General features: G+C 65.5%; 8 protein-coding genes across 8 annotated transcripts; 3 read left to right on the forward strand and 5 right to left on the reverse strand.

Moving 5' to 3' along the window:
• Positions 1–171: 171 nt before the first annotated feature.
• On the reverse strand, positions 172–1,034 carry PFL1_01434 (uncharacterized protein; the record flags this gene model as incomplete). Its single annotated transcript, XM_007878936.1, has 3 exons — positions 172–190; positions 319–868; positions 1,001–1,034. 3 exons carry the CDS (start codon positions 1,032–1,034, stop codon positions 172–174), a joined length of 603 nt encoding a protein of 200 aa, XP_007877127.1.
• Positions 1,035–1,493: 459 nt separating this feature from the next.
• Positions 1,494–4,246, reverse strand: PFL1_01435 (uncharacterized protein; the record flags this gene model as incomplete). Its single annotated transcript, XM_007878937.1, has 7 exons — positions 1,494–1,771; positions 1,876–2,281; positions 2,381–3,459; positions 3,554–3,707; positions 3,801–3,888; positions 3,972–4,078; positions 4,178–4,246. The coding sequence occupies 7 exons, from the start codon at positions 4,244–4,246 to the stop codon at positions 1,494–1,496; spliced, it is 2,181 nt and encodes a 726-aa protein (XP_007877128.1).
• A 1,150-nt stretch (positions 4,247–5,396) lies between these two features.
• PFL1_01436 (uncharacterized protein) lies at positions 5,397–5,961 on the reverse strand (the record flags this gene model as incomplete). The annotated part of the gene is made up of 2 exons (XM_007878938.1): positions 5,397–5,737; positions 5,919–5,961. The coding sequence occupies 2 exons, from the start codon at positions 5,959–5,961 to the stop codon at positions 5,397–5,399; spliced, it is 384 nt and encodes a 127-aa protein (XP_007877129.1).
• A 1,493-nt stretch (positions 5,962–7,454) lies between these two features.
• On the forward strand, positions 7,455–7,960 carry PFL1_01437 (uncharacterized protein; the record flags this gene model as incomplete). The annotated part of the gene is made up of 2 exons (XM_007878939.1): positions 7,455–7,556; positions 7,778–7,960. The coding sequence occupies 2 exons, from the start codon at positions 7,455–7,457 to the stop codon at positions 7,958–7,960; spliced, it is 285 nt and encodes a 94-aa protein (XP_007877130.1).
• Positions 7,961–9,149: 1,189 nt separating this feature from the next.
• Positions 9,150–10,345, reverse strand: PFL1_01438 (uncharacterized protein; the record flags this gene model as incomplete). The annotated part of the gene is made up of 5 exons (XM_007878940.1): positions 9,150–9,201; positions 9,309–9,561; positions 9,660–9,866; positions 9,955–10,204; positions 10,313–10,345. The coding sequence occupies 5 exons, from the start codon at positions 10,343–10,345 to the stop codon at positions 9,150–9,152; spliced, it is 795 nt and encodes a 264-aa protein (XP_007877131.1).
• Positions 10,346–11,027: 682 nt separating this feature from the next.
• On the forward strand, positions 11,028–12,541 carry PFL1_01439 (uncharacterized protein; the record flags this gene model as incomplete). The annotated part of the gene is made up of 2 exons (XM_007878941.1): positions 11,028–12,127; positions 12,151–12,541. 2 exons carry the CDS (start codon positions 11,028–11,030, stop codon positions 12,539–12,541), a joined length of 1,491 nt encoding a protein of 496 aa, XP_007877132.1.
• Positions 12,542–13,391: 850 nt separating this feature from the next.
• On the forward strand, positions 13,392–16,835 carry PFL1_01440 (uncharacterized protein; the record flags this gene model as incomplete). The annotated part of the gene is made up of 1 exon (XM_007878942.1): positions 13,392–16,835. One exon carries the CDS (start codon positions 13,392–13,394, stop codon positions 16,833–16,835), a length of 3,444 nt encoding a protein of 1,147 aa, XP_007877133.1.
• A 206-nt stretch (positions 16,836–17,041) lies between these two features.
• On the reverse strand, positions 17,042–18,824 carry PFL1_01441 (uncharacterized protein; the record flags this gene model as incomplete). The annotated part of the gene is made up of 2 exons (XM_007878943.1): positions 17,042–18,082; positions 18,174–18,824. 2 exons carry the CDS (start codon positions 18,822–18,824, stop codon positions 17,042–17,044), a joined length of 1,692 nt encoding a protein of 563 aa, XP_007877134.1.
• Positions 18,825–19,925: the final 1,101 nt, after the last annotated feature.

Consider the following 19,925-nt stretch of genomic DNA (forward strand, 5'->3'; position numbering starts at 1 on the left):
ACGCTGCACGGACGCAGGCGGTCGGCTCGATCGTCGTCGAGGCGTGCGATGGCGTGTGGTCTATGGCTGTGCATTCCTATTATCTCTGCCGCGTCGTGTCTCGCTCCGGTGCTTGGCTGGGGATGATACTGTCTACGCTCGGATATATCTTCGGCGACGGCAACGCGGCGTCTAGTCGCACTCGACGAGGCTGCACACGGGAGCGGGGGGGAAGCAAAGGGACGGCATCGGGTCAGTTCGTCTTCTTTTGACCGACTCGGACCTGCCGGCCACCTGGCACCGGGTCGATTCGGGCCGAGCATGACGACGAAGACTTACTGGTACGAGGGAGCGTCGAGCTTTTCCTCGCCCTTGAGGAAGGGGAGGGCGACGACAAAGACGTATTCGACGACGTGGCTGCCGCACTTTTTGACGAGTTCGCCGGCGGCCATTGCGGAGCCGCCGGTGGCGATGAGGTCGTCGATGACGAGTACGCGGCTGCCGGGGTTGAGGGCGTCGCGCTGCATCTCAAAGATGTCCTCGCCGTACTCCTTGACGTAGGTGGCCTGGACGCACTGGCCGGGGAGCTTTCCCTGCTTGCGGACGGGGACGAAGCCGCATCCGAGGCGCTGGGCGATGATGGGGCCGAGGAGGAAGCCGCGGGCGTCGAGGCCGACGACGGCGTCAATCTTGCGGCCAGAGTAGGGCACTGCGCCCGGTTCCAGCGGTGTCGTCGAGGCCGGCGTCGAGTCTGGCAGCGACGGGATCGTCTGGGTGAAGATGTGCGAGATGATGTTGGTGATGAGCAGCTCAAACGCCAGCGGGTCGCGCAGGACGGGCAGGATGTCGCAGAACCGGACGCCCGGCTTGGGGTAGTCGTCGTAGAAGCCTGCAGGGGCGGGATGGGGAGCGGAAGAGGATGGCCAAGGGAAGGACAGGGGGGGGGGGGGGGTCGAGGGCAGGTGTCAGCCAGCGTCTCTCAGGGCCGAGAGGACAGACATGCGGCGCATCGACGACGTACGGAAGAGCGACTTGAGGTGGGCGACGTCGGACATGATGGGCTGGCGGGGATGATGAAGCAAGGTGGTGGTGCTGATGGTGGTGGTCGGTGTTGGTTGCACGCTGCCCTGCACCGCGACGAGGCAAACGAGAACGTGCGTGCATCGAAGCAAGCCCCCAGGGCCGCCTGCTGCTGGGCTTCTCCCACCTGCCTCGCTCTTCTCCGGCGGCAGCCCTTGCCTCGCCAGAAAATTTGCCGGCGTGCAGCAGGCCAGGCCGGGGCCAGCCCTGGCAACGCCCGCCTGCAGCCCGATCCGGGTTCCGGGTAGCTGCAGTCAGCCGCCGGCGCTGACTGCCCTCCCTCCCCATGTACGGGCAGGGGTGGCTTCACACGGCTCAGTCACGATCCCGTCGCCAATGGCAGTCAGGGTGGCCTTCATTGGAATGTTTCGCAGGTCGACTCGAGCGAAGACGTTGGAGACGGTATCTGATCGCTGAAAAAGGCTATCACGACATCAGTACACGACGCCCATCTGGGCCACGCTGACCCTCGCCAGGTGTCTGGCCAGCCCGAGCCTGACCACGTCGAGCTTGTCGCCCGCACTCTTCGATGCCGGCCCATTATCCCCCGCGGGCCGCTTGGCCACCGCGCCGCCTGCCCCGCCCATGAGCTTGTTGAGGTAGCCCAGGTAGTGCTCCGACAGCCTCGGATGCGCTCGCACCGAGCCCGTCACCTGCTCCACGATCCGCATCAGCTCAAACGTCTCCCGCATGTCGAACAGTTGCTCGTCGGCTGCCGATCCCCACGCAAAGACGAGAGAGGTGGAACGCCGTCAGTCAGATCTGTAGCCCAGCACATTCTCCGCGCCGAGGGCGCCCATAGCAACCGCAACTCACCTTCCAACAGTGGGATGGCGTCGACCAGCAGCACCGCAAGGAACGCCTCGGGCGCCGCCTCGCTCGTGATGAGCTCCGCCAGCAGTTGCGCTGCAGCCCTCAGGTTGGCCTCGGCGTAGAGGCGGTGGAAGTCGCGGTACCGCGCCAGGAAGGCCAGCCGCGTCGAGAACAAGCCGCGCGCAGACAGGCCCTCGTCATCGGCGGCACCGCCAAACTCGCCGACGGGCGCCAGCAGCGACTGCGGTATCGAGTCGACCAACGCCATGAAAGTCTCGGCGCCGCGCTCGACGTACTCGTCTAGCAGCTGGTCGGAGATCTGCCGGATCTGGGTCGCATCCCCCGCCCGCACGCAGTAAGCCACCGCGACCCCGTACCTCCGCTCCTGCGTCATGGCTCGCGCAAGGCGCTGCGCATGGGAGGCAAGATGAACGCGTGATGGGAGAAACGCTGCGTCAGTGCTGGCTCGACGGCTGCTCTGCTCCGCAAGAAATGCCTGCCTGCTCACCTTGCAGATAACCCTGGCCTCCTCCTCCATTCCGTGCTCGGCACACGCCCTGAGGATCTCTTCGGCCCTCTCGAAACTGCCGCTCTCCTGGTCCTTGCCCTTGCCCTTGTCTTCGGGGCCGCCCTCGCTCTCCTCTTCCATCGCCTCGTCATCGTCGCTTTCGTCCTCGCCGTCCTCGTCGTTGCTCGCCTTGGCCCGAGACTTGGACGGGGCAAAGTAGGGCACCGAGAGGATGACCTCCCGCATCTTGCGACGGCCCGCCGCGCCGCAGACGCCGAGATAGTCGATGCTGATCCGCCATAGTCCCTGCTCCTCGAGCATCTCGTCGGCGTAGCGCAGCAGCATCTTGATGCGGAGGTCTTGGTCCGACGCATCGCCCATCTCTGCCGCCGCGTCCTCCTCGAGCAGGCCCGCCTTGTCGGCCAGATCTGCAAGGTGCGCCGCAAGCCAGATGTCGGCCTCGGTCGCCTTGGACACGGCCCTGGCCACCTCGCCCTTGACGAGGTGCGCCTGGACCGCTTCGGCGGCCAGCGTGCCGTCGATGGGGAATTGCTCGAAGAGGGCGTCGACCATGCCGGGCACGTCGTCGCGCTTGAGCGTGGGCTGGACCAGATGGCCCCAGGCGCCGAGGGCCTCCCGCCAGTCTTCGCAGGCTTCAAAGACGCGGTCCTTGACGCCGGCCATGAGCTCGAGGAGGCAGCGGAACTGCGCCTCGTATTCGAGCCGCTCCTCTTCGCTCTCCTCGCTGTGGCCAGCCTGGGCCTCCATGTCGTCCATCTCTTGCTCGAGCCCGCTCAGCACGTTGCGCACCCGCCCGATCCAGCTGCGGTGCGCCGCGATAAACTCGTGCTCCATGCCGTACGCGATGGAGCGCGGCAGCGTCGAGAGGAGGTGCGCCGCCTTTTCGGCCACGCGACGCACCGCCGCTGCAGGATGCTGGTCGACGAGCGACTTGAGCACCGAGGCGGCTGAAGTGTGGAAGCCGCGCAGCACGCAGCGCAGCACGTAGTCCCAGTAGTTTGGATGCGAGTAAGGCACAGCGGCCTGGGCAATCTCCTGGCCCTCCTCGGTCGTCGGAGCTGTGCGAGCGATTCATCAGGATGCAGCAGAGTAAGCCAGCATTTCCCTGCGACGAATCGAAGGTCTTCTAGCCCACGATGGCCGGCCACTCACCAAAGTCGAACGAGTTGAGCCAGTGCAGAAGTTCTTCGCCTACCACTCCGGCTCCTCGCCCGTCGGCGGGAAAGTAAAGGATCTCTGCGAGGTGCAGGGCGGTGTGGATCGCCTGCCACTTTTGCAAGAGGTCGAGGTCCGGCTCGGGAGCGTTCTGCCCGCGTCATGGTGGAGGCATCCTGAGGCGTCAGTTGAGGAACGGCGAGCGTGGCTCAACACGGGCGGCTGCGAGAATCCCTGCACCCACCTCTAGCTGGGAAAGATAGTCGCGGACGGCGCTGCGATACAGTCCGCTGATGCGGTGGTAGTACTGCATCGTTTGCTGGAACGGCATCCTGTGTCAAGCGCGAAGACTCGAAGCAGGTCAGCAGCTGCTGCGAATGGCCCAGGTCGTCTGTCGTCTGAGCCTCGAACCCACAGGGACGCGGCGGAGTTGCCGGCCTGCCACGGTGGGACGACGGTGGCGGCGACATCCTGCTCAATCTTCTGCGCCGATGTAAAGATGGTGTAGCTTTGCGTGAAGAACTGGCGACGTGGACAAGGAGAGTTGCGGCACCGGAACAGGTGAGACGAGGATGACAGGCGCATTCCGCTAACTTCGACGCAGCTTGGGCTCATGCTCACCTGCTTCTGCTCCGGAGTCGTGTCCCACGCGTAGCTGAGCTTCTTGGAAGTTGAGGTCGGCTGCACCATGGTGTGAAGGGAGCGGGGCTACCTGGCCAGCTTGTGTCGACGCGGTGTATGGGCGGCGATGCAGCTCAGTGAACGTGGGAGCAATAGTCAAGCAGCACGCTTCGTCCGCTTCCGATCTGCTGTGAGCGTCGGAGCGGGAAGCGGTGGCCTGAAGGAGGAGGGGTGAGAGGAGGGGTGAGAGGATGCGTGGGAGGTGTGGTTGCGAGAGGCAGGCCAGAAGAGGCCAGGCTAGGTGTTGATGTCGTCAAGCTGGCCAGCCAACGCCCCCCGTTCTCGGAAATCGGACCTTGGCATTGAGACCTCAGAGACTTTTTTGTGGTGGCTGCGCGTCGGCGGCGCCAGGTCAGTTCAGGCAACAGTGCAGGCCCGCCCGCCGTGCAGCTCCACCTCGCAAGTCCAGGCCAGACCGGGCCTGCCCTGTGCCGTCGGGCTGCCCAAGGCCAAGGCGACACGGCCCGGCCAAGACACAGACAGGACCATCGAGAGGCTGGTCGAAGTTTGCATTGCTTATAGTACAGAGTGAAAGAGAGACCACGAGGCGAATAACAATAGGTTGGCCGCAGTAGGCCGCGGCAGGATGGCGCGGCGAAGACCCGTCCGAGGGGTCTCTAGGGTATGATGGGTGCGGCGGACCGGTACGGATGTAAACGGGCGTATCCGACAGCGCCAATGTGGGCGCAGTGAGGGCGCTTGCGGGGGAGCCGGCGACAGCTCAGCAGAACATGGCGCGGTGCACGCGGGTAGAGAGCGCGCCCATCGAAGACGAGCTGAGCCCGGGCGACAAGAGGGCAGGGACGAGGTCCAGAATGAGAGCTCAGGGGCATGGGCATGCCCCGCGTGGACGTCAAAGACCCGTCCCGTGCCGTGGGCTCGCGACGGGCCAAGCGGCCGAATAAGAATCGCAAGGACAGCTGCGTGCGTGCCCCGACAGCGCCGGACGACGGCGTGCGCCGATCTGCGATGATGGTGGATGAGCAGCAAAAGTGCAGCGACCGAGCATGGTGATGCTGACGTGAGGTCACCACCGGCCGGTGCGTGCCTGCGTACGTCGCTCTTGGCTGATATGCGCCACGACGCTCAGATGTCCCGTCGTGCTACTTGCAGAGAGCCACGAAGGTGAGGATGGACGGCTGCAATCATCGTGCGCGACTCAGGCCTGCATGGGCGCGGTCTCGGGCTTGTCGCCCCGCTGCTTGTTGTCGACGCCCATGCCGACGGCGCGCAGGCTCTCCTCGATGGTGTAGGCGGGCTCCTCGCGCATCTTCTTGGCCCTCCGCTTGTGCAGCTTCGAGCCCATGTGCATCAGCTGGTCCTTCTGCGAGGGGAAGTGGCGGTCGCACTCGACGCAGTAGAAAAGGCCGAGACCGGCCTTGTCGACGTCGAGCTCCTTGGGGTTCTGCAGCGCCTCGAGCTTCTCCGGGTTGTTGAGGCTCTCCTGGATCTGGTCCGCGTCCAGCTTGCGAGCACGCGTGCGGGCCGCTCGCGAGATGTCTGTTGACGGGAGAGAACAGGGAAGGGTGACAGCAACGATGCGGGTCAAAGTCAGCCTCCAAGGTAGGTTGCGCTTAGGTCAAGTGCGGGCCCATCTCTCAGGTTCCGCCTGCGTGTCACCGGCCACCATCACCTCGTCGGGTCCAGCTAGCGCTTGCTGGGCTCTTTCGACGATGCTTACCTCGTCGAGCGTGGTGGTTCCGCTTGTGCCTCATACGCGTCATGATGGGCGACGTTCGATTCGATGATGAGGGGGGTGGGGGATGGTGACCAAAGGAGGCAATGGTGGTGGTGGCGGCCGCTACAGTGCGAGGTTTCCGCAAAAATTTCGTCGTGTGGCGGCCGCGCAGCGATATGCGGGGGTGCACCCTGCAGCCGAACTTTGCGATCGGGATCAACGCTGACCCGATGTGACGCCTTCTCACGTCGGTAAACGCGGAGCCGAGCTGCGAGCTTCGGCCGAGGCGCTCCATGAGAAAATGCAAATTTTGCACCGCGCGACCGATGGGCCTCGAAGTGGCCGCTGGTCGCCAAATTCGGATGCGAAGAAATTGCGAGGGGCGGCGAGCAAGCGTCTGGAAGGCGGGGCGGGCGACGGCCGCGTGCCGTGTGTGGGCCGCACGCCTGGCGCCGCTGCGCCGCTGCCGGGCGCCGGGAGGGGGCAGCTGCCACTCGGTCGTTTGCCCCAACCACCTCGCTGCGATCTCTTCTCCACCGTATCCCCCCCGTCAAGACCACCCTATCACCTCCGTCACGGAACCACATATTCACAATGGTAAGCATCGACCACGGCTGTCCGAATCGCGCGCCCGACATCGGCGGACCTGGACGACCTGCGCAGCACCAACATCCGACGACGTCGACCCGTCCACGCCGATGATGGACCTTCGACCGACCGCCAAACGACCCCCTAGGACCATGCTGCCCGACCAGCGAATCCCTCCCGACTCCTTTGCGTTCGGACATGCCAACTTCTTTCAACAGCGAGTTCCCACCGCCGACCTTAGGACGTCGCATGATCCACCCACATCCCAGCAGTTCGCCTGGCATCCGATTACCGGCCGAACAGCGACATCGACGAGCCGTGGACCGGGACTGGAGCTGGGCTTGAGGATGGGCATTACTGCGGGAACGCTGGACGGGCGGTCTGGGCGAGGTCGAACTCTAAAGGGAAGAGGACGAAGCCTCGAACCATTTGGAGAGGACGCCTAGTCATGGTCCAGCCGCTCCGTCCGGCGGGGTCAAGATCCAGCGGACGATGGAAGATTGAGGTCGAAGGTACGCCGAGGGGCGAAGTGAAGGTTTCGCGAGGAGGGTTCGATAGGGGACGGTTCTGGGACGTCAGGCGGACAAGTCGCCGCTGCCGCGGCGCCTACGGCGATGGCCCTCGCAGCATCTCCATCCTCCCGGGTCTCGGCCCTTTCCTCACCAGAGAGCCAAATAAGCGTCGGCCGGCTCAGAAGGCCATCTCGCAGCTCTTCCATCGACGTCACCCGTCCCGACACACCACAGATCGCCACGTCTTGCCAGTCGCCTCCTCAGCTTCCTAACCAGCCAACGATCCACCTACTGCCCAACCTGCGACTGCTTCGCCTCGCCTTTGCGCTCGGACTCATTCCCCGATCGCCCATCGTGACGATGCTGACGACCTGATACCTCATTCGACCCCTGTGCCTCTTCCCACGTTCAGGCTCGTCTCTACAGCAAGGCAAGGATCATGGGCTACAAGCGCGGTCTGCGCAGCCAGAGGGAGCACACCACGCTCGTCAAGATCGAGGGTGTTGAGGACCAGAAGGAGGCTCAGTTCTACCTCGGCAAGGTGAGTTTGCAAGGCAGCGCTCACGGACGGACAATGGGATGAGCGGCAGTAGGAGGCCTGGCAGATGGCAGGACCAATATGGCCCTTGATCAGTCGCTGACGTTTTGTCGTCGATTCATCAATTCCCTCCCATCTTCGCTCTGGCCAACTCTTTCGCCTCCCGCCTCACCTCGACCTTGCGACACCGCAACCTGCTGCTGCTCTCCGATCACACCTGGCAGCGCGTCGCCTACATCTACAAGGCGCAGAAGTCGGTCCAGGGCTCGAAGCTCCGCGTCATCTGGGGCCGCGTCACGCGCCCCCACGGCAACTCGGGCATCGTCCGCGCCAAGTTCGCGCACAACATCCCTCCCCAGGCCTTCGGCGCCTCGGTCCGGGTCATGCTCTACCCCTCGACCATCTAAGCGGCCCTGACGCCCGTCGTCATCGTCCTTTCCTGTCCCCCTCCTCTGCCTTCCGCCTGGTTGAAGGACGGGCGGGGGGGAGAGACATGCACCAGCACCACCACCACCGCCATGCCCGACCTGATCACCTCTACCACCACCACCTCCACCTCCTTTGCCGGTTGTATTTGTTCGCTCGCATATTCCACACCCCACCACGCGCACGCGACACCGTCACTTCGTCGGAAAAGGGAGGGACCATGCGCCTCTCTCTCTCTCTCTCCCCTTCCTACCCTTTGCCTTCGATCTGACTCGGCCTTGCCCTCACCCCGTCGTCGAACACCTGCTTTCACTCGCATAGAGGAGAGAGGTAGAGCGACGGGACGGGTGGGGTCTCGGGGGCTCTTGATACCGAGAGCCCTCACAAAATGAAAAATCCACCATACGCACGCATGCATGCCAATCCCCGCGTTGAAGGGCGATCGATCTTGAGCAGACCAGCTATCCAGCCAGCCAGCCAGCCAGTCAGTCAGTCGATCAGTCAGTCGACCGTCGTCTTTGGACCGGTACGACCGTCTTCCCCCGCGCCCCTCTCTTCCCCGCTCACCCCGCCGCTCTTTCGCTCGCTCACTCGCCCGCAGGCAGTGGGAGAGGCCCTTGATTAATCTCGTTTGGGATCGCGACGGGCCCCACGGTGGCCCTCTGCTCTCCACGATCCCAGACGTAAACTGCAAGGGAAGATCGAGTCTCGGCTCTTTGCAGATCGGTGCCCCTTGTGATTGCTTTCGTGGGGTCTCTAACCGTTTTGAAGGGATCCGACATCCGGTCGTGGGACGAAGCTGATTCTATGATTTGCAAGCCCTCTCGAGGATGCTCATTTTCCTTGGGCCTCGTTTCTTCTGCGATGGAGGGGCAGCGCAGCCCGCGGAATCGAAAGAGATTGTTGTGTCTACGCATCTAATCGTCGGTCGCCACCCTTTGGTACCGCCCTCCCGCGTCCTGGCTCTGTGCCCGTGCACGGCTCGACCACGCTCGTATCCGTTGCCACATACTAGCGCCGCCCCCAAGTCCGACTCGATCGGTCCAGCTGCGATGCGCTGCCGCCGCCGACGCTCTAGACTCACCGCCGACCAGGTTGCGCGCAATCACCATCCACATTGGGGGCCAGTCCTGATCCAGCATCGACACGGTCGATGAATGTGGTCGCCCGCTATCCGCTGTTTGCTGCTGCGGCCGTTGATGATGCGCCGTCGGATCCTCGGCTGCCTGCACGGTAGGTGGTCGAGGCCGCCGCGAGAAGCGACGGATCCGCCCCGTATCTGGCCTTGACCGCCCCTCGCCGGCTGGGTGGATTGCCGAGGCAGACGACGAGGCGGCAGCCGCGACGGCGTCTGGGTTCGGTCGTGGACCGCTGACGCCCTCTGCGCCTTCGCCTGTTCCGTCGCCCGGCTTGCGCTGGCCCAGATCCCCGGTCCAGATTCTCTCGGCGAGCGGCTGTAGCCGGACCACGGCGATGGGCTGCGAGAGAGACGAATGGTCGGTCGTCCATGGCGCACTGCGTGTCGCTTCGTCGGCACGCTCCTGGATACGGTGTGATGCAAAGAGCGAGGCCTCTTCGTCGTCTACCCGGAGCACAAAGCGAACGGGGCTGGAAGTGTTAGTCGCCTTCGATGTTGCTGTCGCTCGTCGTTGCCTCGAGGGTCGTCCAGCACGAGCTCACCTGCATCCCAGCCCTGACCACGCTCGACTCGGTCGGCCTCGCCAGCGTCGAGTGCGTCGACCTCTTGGTCTTCGTCGAGGCAGCTCTTTTCGCCCTCGGATCTGAGCTCATCGATGCCGTGCTCGAATGCGACGACGAGGAGGACGGTCTGGACGAAGGCGACAAAGAGGTCGATCAGGACCATGTGCAGCTTGCCGGTCTGGTGATCTGGTCAGGGCAAAAGGGGAGGCAAGGGGGTTTGAGTGTGCTGCCGTGGTTGCTGCGCGATAAAGAGGGAGGACTCCGTGCCACCCACCTTGGCCGACAAAGTCGATGATGATGGTGCGTGACTTTCCTGCACCAATTGGGCCGCCGAGGACGTGGACGGTGACGATGAGGAGATTGAAGCACGAGAGGAACACGGTGAAGAACGGGAGGGACCATGTTGGGTGCATCTGTATCGGGTTGCAGAACTGCACCTGCAGGGCCGACTTTACGAGGAACCAGAGGGTGCTGCCGTCGATGAACCACACGTAGACCAAGAGGGCAAAGACGAGGAGGTCGAGCTGAGGCGCGCGCAGATGGGGGGGAGGCGAATGTCAGATGGGCGGTCGACGCAAGGCCGGCAGAGGGGGGGAGGGGCGGCGGTCGGGGGAGTTGCACCTGCTACACACCGACTGTATGAGTTCTCTACGCTGCCGATACATGGCGAGCGAGGGCCGATGGCAGGGCTAGCCAGCGTGTAGGGGTTCCGGGGGGCTGCGTCGGCAGGCGATGCTGCTGGTGCGGCTGCTTGCGCTGTTCGATGTAGCTACATGCATGCCCTGCTTGTCGCGGTGTTGCGGTGGTGCGCTGTCTATGCCGTCGCTGTGAGCATTGGAGCCAGGAGTCTGGCGGGTGATGGCGGTGATGATGGTGGTGACGGTGGCTGGCTAGCTGCCACGCAGCCAGGGGGGGGGACGAGGTGGCGCCGGTGTGACCCGTGCGAGGAAGTGGCCAACGGTACCACCGGTGCGCGGCCTACGCCCGGCTTGGCCCAACCGATTTTCGATTTCTCTCCACAATTATCGGCGCCTTTTTTCCTGTTCTCCTGTTCTCGAGGCGCTGGCTGATGGGTCCAGGGGCCAAAGACGCGCCTGGCCTGGCCACGCCCAGCCCATCAACGCGACCCGCCCAACTGTGGATTTCGCCTCGACTTTTGGCCGCCCTTTCCATCGAGCCTCCATCAACCCATATGCGTCCCACGTCGGCCGCCGCTCGCCACGCACACCACGCCGCCGCCCATCGCCCCCCGCCACATCCGCTGCCGGTACCCATGCACCTACCGCCGCCGCCAATGTCGTAGCAATCTCCAACCGCCTCTTCGCCCCCGCGATGTCACACACCATCATGCCCCCGGGCCCTCGCCAAGCAGGTGGCAGCGGCAACGGGGGCGGCTACGGCGCCAGCGCCAGCACCAGCAGCGGCAGCAGCACTAGCACCAACGGCACCAGCACCACCAGCACCACCAGCACCAAAACCACCGGTACCAGCACCAGCACCGCCGTCCCTGCGCCCCTCAATCCCCACAAGAGGCGCCGCCTCCAGTTCACCTCGGAACTGCCCGTCACCATCCCGCGCTGGAACCCGGACGGCACAGAGACCCAGGAGTGGCTACGCTACCAGTCCAACCTCCGCCTCAAGTCGAAATGGGACTCCATCTGCCAGAAGTTCTCAAACGCACACCTCCTCCCGCAGGACGAGATCCACCTCGGAGACGAGCGGAAGGGCGAGGAAATGAGGGTCATCAAGGACCGCGGCATCCTCCGCCAGGTCACCGAACCCATCGAGTTTGGCATGTTCCACATCCGCGACCAGGACCTTAAACACGTCAGAATCGTCGGCGGCCGCCCAAAGGACAAGCGCAGCGTCAAAGGCACAGACGGCGACTCGAGCAGCGAAGACGAGCTCGCCGAGTGGACCCACACCGTCCAGTTCTCTCGCATCGCCAGGCCGCCCACCGCCGCGCCCAGCAACCGAAATCGCATCGCCGTCACCGCCAACGGCCACGACGATGCGGGCTCACAGGACGCACAGTTGGCCGAGTTCCTCGAGGCAGAGGCTCGCAGGCGTGCGCTCGTTGACCAGCACAGCCTCGACAGCGGCGAAGACGAGAGGGACGAGGAGGATGAGGACGACGACGAAGACGAAGTCTACGACTTTGCCGATCCCAACTGGGACAAGGGGCTCGCCAGCCCCCTCGATGATCCCGAACCCATCCCGAGCTCGAACCGCGACCCTTCGCCGACGTCGTCTGCCGACGAGTTCGACATCATAAGCGCTATGAGCGATCCGGAAGAGGACGCCTTTGATCGCTGGGCCTCGGACAAGCGCCAGAACGTCGAGGACGTCTTGACGGCCCCTGAGCCGTTTGCCTCGATCCCGTTTGGCGACATGGATGGGCTGGCGGAATGCATCGAGCGTCATCTAGCCGAGCAGGCGCCGCCGGAGTCGGTCCCGCCGGCACTGACAGCTTTAGACGACCCATTGGAAATGGACTCTTACCCTCTGATGCCGTCATCTTCGCCACGGGCGCAGCCGACGAGGGCGACGTCAGCCTCGTCGCTGGACATGCAGACGACGCCTTCTTCGCAGCGCAGAAAGAAGCAGCAGACGCCACGCAGGCAGACGCCCGCGCCACTGCAAAAGGCAGCAGCCACGCCTCGGGCCAGCATCGCCGCAGCAACCTCGCGCCCGGATTCAGCCTCGACACCGACACCTACACCAACACCGATACCAACGCCGACACCAACGCCGACGCCGACGAAGCTGACGCCGTCGAGGCGGAGCAGGAAGAAGACGGTGACCGCAGCTGCAACACCATTGGCCGCCGACTTGAACGACGACAACGGCGATGGCGATGACGATGGCTTCTTTGGCTTTGGTGGCTGCCTGGGACCGGGTCGGTGCACCAAGTCGTTCTGCATGCAGTGCGGCAGCGTTTCGGCTGCGTCGCGGCATCGCAAGCAGAAAAGGCCGCGCGACGACGATCCCGAGACGCCGAGCAAGAGCGCCGGGATGGAAGCTGGGGAGCCGCAGAGGGCGCGATCGCAGATTCCCTTGCGAGGACAAGAGGGAAGAGGGCGGCAAAAGCATCCGCCAGATTGAATTGAATGACGAGGGACGTGACCTGGCGATGGTGGCAAGACTGATACCCGGCGGCCTAAGATGGCGTCTGCCGCATAGCCCTGCGCGTCGCCTGGCCCGACGCTGCCTGCCTGTGGCCTCAACTGATACCCCGCCTCGACGTGCGCTGCGACGAGCTGAATAGACGCAGATCGAGATCCTGCTGGTCGTCGGTGCGGTGGAGAGCGAGGCAGCCAGCCGGCGGTCCGTCCGTCCCGCTCCGTTGTGGGACCGGCACGCGCGACTTGTGCTGAGGTGCCAAGGTATGAGCTGAATGCGCAGGCGGGCAGCGACAGCAGCCGACGCTAGCAATACGGAATACCGCCGCAGCAGGAGCGAACGAGATGGGTCAAGTGCCGGCGGCGAGGGGTGCGCGGACGGGCCAACAACGGTTTCTGGCAGCGGCTGGCCCGCCGTGTGCCAGCGAGGCGGCGCTCGCTCGTGTGGCCGCTGCTGGTCGCTTGATTGGCCCCCCGCAGACGGAAGAAAGCCCAGAGCCTACAGTTGGCCCACAAGGCGCAGCAGCAGCCGAGGCGGCGGCGGCGGCGGCGGCGGCCGAGGGCCCCAAGAAGAAATCAGAGAAAGGCGATGGGGCACCGGGCTACCCACAGACCCCAACCCCCTCACCCCCACGCATCCCTCGCGTTCCCGGCCTCCCGTCCCTTCTCCTTCGCCACCACCATCACCACCAGCTCTCATCGCCGTCCTCGAGCAGTCCCATCAATCCGTCCGAGTCGTAGAAAAAAGGGCTCATCTTCGCAGCTCCCCACCTTCTCTCTGTCGCCTTTCACCCGAACACTGGTCCCTCCTTTCGACACCCCCGCCTCCTCTTCTTGCATCCTATCCCGCCCTCACTGCCTCGCTCCGACCTTCGCCATGTCTTCGCAGCAGCAACCCTCCCTCGCAGCAACAGCAGCAGCAGCAGCTTCTTCCAATGCCTCCCCCGCCGCAGCAGCAGCATCCAACCACGCAGCCAACGGCGGCGCCCACTCGGCCCCGCTCAAGAGCGCCATCGTACGCAGCGTCCTGAGCGGCGACACCGTCATCATCCGTCCAAAGGGCGTAAACACCCCCGGAAAGGAGGAGACGGTCCACATCGCAGGCATCGCAGCCCCCCGCCTCGGCTCTCGCGAGCGCGAAGACGACCCGCAGGCCTTTGCGTCGCGCGAGTACCTCCGCTCCCTCGTCGTCGGCCGCGAGATCCGCTACCGCATCGAGTACACCGTCCCCGCACCCGCAGCCATCTCCGGCAACACCATCTCCCAGCCTCGCCAGTTTGCCCACGTCTACCTCCCTCCCAAGGCGCCCGGACAGCCCGACACCAACGTGGCCCACGAGATCCTCGCCGCGGGCTGGGCAAAGGTGCACGACTCGGCGACCAAGCGCCCCAACGCCGGCCCCTCGGACGAGGACGAGGAGGGCGGCTGGAAGCAGCGCCTCCGCGCCGTCCAGGAGGAGGCCTCGGCCGCCGCCGTCGGCCTCTGGGGCCCCGACGAGCTGCTCAAGGTGGACCACTCGATGCCCGAGGACACCGCCGCCTTCCTGGCCGAGTGGAAGGGCAAGCCGATCGAGTCAATCGTCGAGCAGGTCCGCGACGGCAGCATGCTCCGAGTCCGCCTCCTCCTCAGCTCCAACCACCACCAGATCATCAACCTCAGCCTCGCCGGCATCAAGTGCCCCCGCGTCGCCGGCGGCGGCGGCGGCAGCCCTTCGGACGCCAGCGAGCCCTATGGCGAGGAGGCCAAGTTCTTCGTCGAGAGTCGCCTCCTCCAGCGCAACATCAAGGTCACCCTCCTCTCGGTGCCCCAGCCCGTCGCTGCCCCGACCCCGTTTTCGGCAACCGCCTCGACTGCCTCCTCGTCCGCCGCGCCCGCTCCGGCCCCGACTGCCACCGTGCTGATTGGCATGGCCCTCCACCCCGTCGGCGACATTGCCCAGTTCCTGCTCGCCGCCGGCCTCGCCCGCTGCATCGACTGGCACGCCGGCATGCTCGCCCCGCACGGCGGCATGGAAAAGTACCGCACCGCCGAGCGCAGCGCCAAGGACAAGCAGCTCAACCTCTGGAAGTCGTACAAGCCCGCCGCCTCGTCGGCCACGGCGCTCTCGGCCCAGCCGGTGGCCGCGCGCACGTTTGACGCCGTCGTCTCGCGCATCATCTCTGGCGACACGATCCAGGTGCGCCGGGTGGACAAGGACGGCTCCCTGGCGCCAGAGCGTCGGATCCAGCTCTCCTCGATCCGCCAGCCGGCCGTCAAGGATGCCAAGCAGGCTGGCTACGCCGCCGAAGCGCGAGAGTTCCTACGCAAGCGCCTCGTCGGCAAGACGGTCTCGGTGCAGATGGACTACGTCAAGCCCAAGGAGGGCAACTTTGACGAGCGCGAGTACGCCACGGTCCGGTCCGGTGGCAAGGACGTCGACGTCGGCGAGCTGCTCATCGCGCGCGGCCTTGCCACCGTCATGCGCCACAAGCGCGACGACGAAGATCGCTCTCCCGGGTTCGACAAGCTGATGGAGGCCGAAGCCAAGGCCATGGCCGAGTCAAAGGGCCTCCACTCGGGCAAGGAGCTCGCCGCGCCGCGCCTCGCCGATGCGTCCGAGAGCGCGACCAAGGCCAACGCCTTCCTGCCCGGCATGAAGCGCGCCGGCCGCCTCCAGGCCACGGTCGACTTTGTCGCCTCGGCGTCGAGGTTCAAGCTGATTGTGCCGCGCGAAAACGCGCGTATCACCTTTGTCCTTGCCGGCATCCGCGCGCCCAGGACGGCGAGGAACGCGTCGGAAAAGGACGAGCCGTTCGGCCGCGAGGGGCTCGATTTTACGACGATGCGAGCGCTGCAGCGCGACGTCGAGATCGAGGTCTACTCGACGGACAAGGCGGGCGGCTTCATCGGCGCCATGTTCCTCAACAAGACCGACAACTTTGCCGCCTCGCTCGTCGAGCAGGGCCTCGCCAACGTGCACGGCTACTCTGCCGAATCGACGCCCTTCTACCAGCTGCTGGCCGATGCCGAAGCCAAGGCGCAGCGCGAGGGCAAGGGGATGTGGAAGGACTACAACGCCGCGGCCGAGGGCGACGGCCCCGACTCCGGATTCCCCGCCGCCGCTGGCGCTGCTGCTGCGACGGGCGCCGGTGTCTCGGGCCCTCTCAACGGCACATCGGCAGGTGCCAAGCCGGCGTGGAAGCTGGGAGGCGCTGGCAAGCCGGCCTCGGGTGGCGCTGCCGCCGCCGCCTCCAACGAGCCCGCACCGGCACGGGCTGACTATGTCGACTGCATCATCTCGGACGTGCGCGGTGGGCTGGACGACGTCGACCCGCGCACCGCGTCGACGAACTCGGGCGCCGAGCCGTTCGGCTTCTCGCTGCAGGTGCTGGGCGACCAGATCGACGAGCTGGAGAAGATGATGTCCGAGTTCGCGCTGCACCACAAGACGCCGTCGGCGCAGGCCTCGGTGGGCTTTTTCCCGCGCGCCGGCGACCTCGTCAGCGCCAAGTTTTCGCAGGACGGGCAGTGGTACCGCGCCCAGGTCAAGCGTTCCTCGACGGGCGCCAAGACGGCCGAGGTCGTGTTTGTCGACTACGGCAACAAGGAGACGGTGTCGTTCCGCGACCTGCGGCCGCTCGACGCCGCCCGGTTCGGACGGAGCCGGCTGGCGCCGCAGGCCAGGGAGGCGCGGCTGTCGTTTGTGCGCCTGTTTGACGGCAAGCAGAAGGAGTACGTCTACGAGGCCATTGACCGCTTCCGCGCCACGGCAGGCGACGGCCGCAAGCTGGTGGCCAACATCGACTTTGTCGAGCCGGGCACCGGCCTGCTGCACGTCACGCTGTGGGACGCCAGCAGCACGCAGCAGGGCGTCGAGATGGAGAGGCAGAGCGTCAACGTCGAGCTCACCGAGGCCGGCTGCGCCCTCCTCGACGAAAAGGTCAGGTACTGGGCCAGCTACCCCAAGATGACCAAGGCGCTCCGAGAGGCCATCGAGGGCGCCAAGAAGAGGAGGGAGGGCTGCTTCGAGTACGGCGACCCCACCGAGGACTAGGGGGGGCCCGACGGCCGAGGCAGAACGACCAGCACGACCAGCACGACCAGCACGACCAGGGCAGGGCAGGGCAAACCAGCATCGTCTCGCATCTTATCGCACCGTGAAGCAGCTAGAGTAAGAAAAACCCAAAGTCTATCGCAAAATGGCATTCCAGTGTTCCCCCACCTTGGCTTTCGGGCCCGATGACAGCAGCGCGGATCGATCTAGGTCGTCCAGCTGTCGACGCTACGTCTGGCCACCACCTTGCCGTGCTTGATGGTGATCCTGCCAAAGGGAGGGGCCAGCGCCGCGTCCTGGACCGACGCACAGCCGTCGAGGATGGTGGCGTCGAGCAACGCCTCGGCCCCCCACGTGGCGTCTGGGTCGAGTCGGTCGCAGCCCGCCGCGGTCCGCGCATTGGTGGCGACCATGTCGAGCAGCGTCTGGCAGTCGGTGGGCGTCGCCTTTTGCCAGACGGCCACCATCATGGGCAAGAGGGCGAGCGGGTCCGCATCGCCCTGCGGCGTAAACAGGTTGGCCACGTTGTTGACGCCCATGCTGACGTTGATGGCGCCGCCGCTCGACGAGACGAGATCGAGGGCCGGCATCGTGGCGCGCGACCGCACCGCATACCGTTCCGAACGGCCCTGCATGTACAGGTCGCTCGGGGGCAGCGAGACAAAGTGGACAGCGTCGGCGTCGGCGTCGGCGTTCGCTTCCTCGTCCTCGGCTGCTGTCTGCCTCGACGAGAGTGCGCGCAGTCGCCTGACGAGGTCGTCGAGGTCGTCGTCGGAGAAGACGGAGAGCTTGGTGCAGTGTCCCAGCGTGATGCGACGTCGTCTGCCAGCGGCCACGGTCCAGGACGGCAGGGCGAGGGCGCGATCGAGCACGTAGGGGATCAGCGAAGGCCGGTCTGGGCTGGGCGCGTCGAGGTCGTAGTCGAGGTGGAAGTCGACGTCCTTTCCGTTGCGCCTTGCCAGGTCAAAGACGAGGTCGATGTTGCGACGCTGCATCTCGACCTGCCCCTTGACGCCATCGCTGTCCGATGACCGCGGCTCGATGTAGGGGGCACTGCCCACCGCATCGACGCCCGGCTCGATAGCGGCTTGGCGGAGCAGATCCTGGATCGAGTTCCGCTTGGAGTCGTCGAGGGGAAAGAGGGGATCCTGGGCGAAGGCGACGAGCGAGATGGTACAGCGGCTGGCGAACTCGTCCTTGAGATGCAGTCCAGCTCGCAGACAGGTGAGCGAGACGGTAGGATCGACCTGAAAGCCAGGAGAGGGCGTGGGTCGGAAGTCAGTTGGTCTGCTTGTCGGGCGGGTTAGGGAGGCGAGGGCCTGCTCCTGGCTATCTCACCTCGACGTGCGCGCGCATCGCCGTGACGCCGTGGGAAAGGCTGGAGGCGATCAGGCGCCTGCCTCGCTCGACGAGGTCCTCGAAGGTAAAGTCGCGCTTGGCCTCGCCGGTCCTCTTTAGCGCCTCCTCGAACGTGCCGTCGTGGATGCCGCAGCGCGAGAGCAAGAAGCACTTGTCGAGGTGGACGTGGGGATGGCAGAGACCGCCAGGGACGAGGAGCGATCCGCGCGCGTCGACGGTCATCACGGTCCTCGCCGACTGCAGATCGGGCAGCTTGGACGGCGCGCTGGGTCCCTCGCCAAGAGGGGCGTGGCCGGCTGCGACCACTTCAGCCCGGTCCAGCTCTTGTCCCAGCCCACGGTCAAACAAGTCCGGCAGGGACGATGTGTCGAGGGTCGCGACCGAGGCCAGTGGCCGCAGCGGGTCGAAGCGTGTGCCTTCACCGCTGACCTCGTCGCTCGCTTCCGGGGCACGGTGGAGCGAGATCACGATGCGGCCGTCGTCGCCGTGGCGGTAGAGGACATTGTGTCGCTCCTGCCGCAGTGATTGGCTGCACCGCGCCCGCCCACCCCAGGCTATGCGCACGTCCTTGAGCAGGAGGGAGCCGGGGAGCTCAGCGGCGTATGCCGCAGCATCTGGGCCGCCGAGCATGATCGCGGCTCGGATCCGATGCTGCGATAGGTCGACTGCGGCCGGTTCAGGCAAAGAGAGAAGACGGCAACGGGTGAGCCCGTCGAGTTGCGACTTGCGAGCTCCAGCCCCCGGCGCGATGCTACGGGCCGCCACCGGCTAGACGGAGCCAGTTGGGACCGGATCGCTTGATCCTGCCTTGCCGCAGTGCGAGTCGGCGCCAACGTGCATCCGCCGAGGGCTGCGATGCGCTGCCATGCGCTTGCGCCCGCTCACCTTTGGGTTTGTTCTGCACGCTCGACGGCACGCGGTCAGGCCTAGGCCAGGCTGTGACACGACGTGGTGCGTGGCGTGGATGCGTGCAGAGAGAAGTCGGAGCCCCGCCAACCGAAGAAGCAGCCGGCCCTGCCAGAACAAAGGCCTGCCTTTGCCTTGCTGGCGTATGGACGTGTGGACGTGGGTGGGACCGTGACGCCGCCGCCGCCGCTGCTGCTACTGCTGCTGACCCAACCTTTCCGGCGCCAAAGTTAACGTGTGTGGCGGCGGCGCTGATGAGGGCAGGCGTTACGCGCTTCTCGACGATTGTGTGGTGGTTGGGCGCACCGTCGTCGGCGTGGCTTTGCCCGGCGTGATTGGCCCACGCCGAGCCAGACGTTCCAGGCAAAGCCAGGTCAAAGGCGGCGCGCCAAAGCCTCGACTTTGACTTTGACCATGGCCCGCAAGCGACGGGCTGCTCGTCATGCTCCGCCCCGCGCCCGCATCCTTGACAAGTCTAGGCCTGGCCACGCCTTGGTGGCCACCCCTTCGACGCGGGCACCATACGGCACCCCGCTTCCCGAATACGTCGGCGCGCCACCGGCGTGGCCTGCCTGCGTGGCTCGTCTCGTCGCGATGCCAAAGCACTTGCGCCACCCACGCCGCCCACATCTCGCCGCAGGCAACGCAGGCCTGGCCGGGCGCCTCGTTGTGAACCCCAGATTGCCGCCACTCTGCAGCAAATGGGCAATATCAGCACAGAATGCCACCCCAACCCCTCCGCTTCCCCGCACAGCCTTTGATCCCTGGTACCCCACACACAACAGCCAAGCATGAGCTTGCTTGGAGGCGGAAACCGAAGATGCA

Source organism: Pseudozyma flocculosa, assembly GCF_000417875.1.
Source record: "Pseudozyma flocculosa PF-1 unplaced genomic scaffold scaffold00003, whole genome shotgun sequence".
Taxonomy (NCBI): Eukaryota; Fungi; Basidiomycota; class Ustilaginomycetes; order Ustilaginales; family Ustilaginaceae; genus Pseudozyma; species Pseudozyma flocculosa.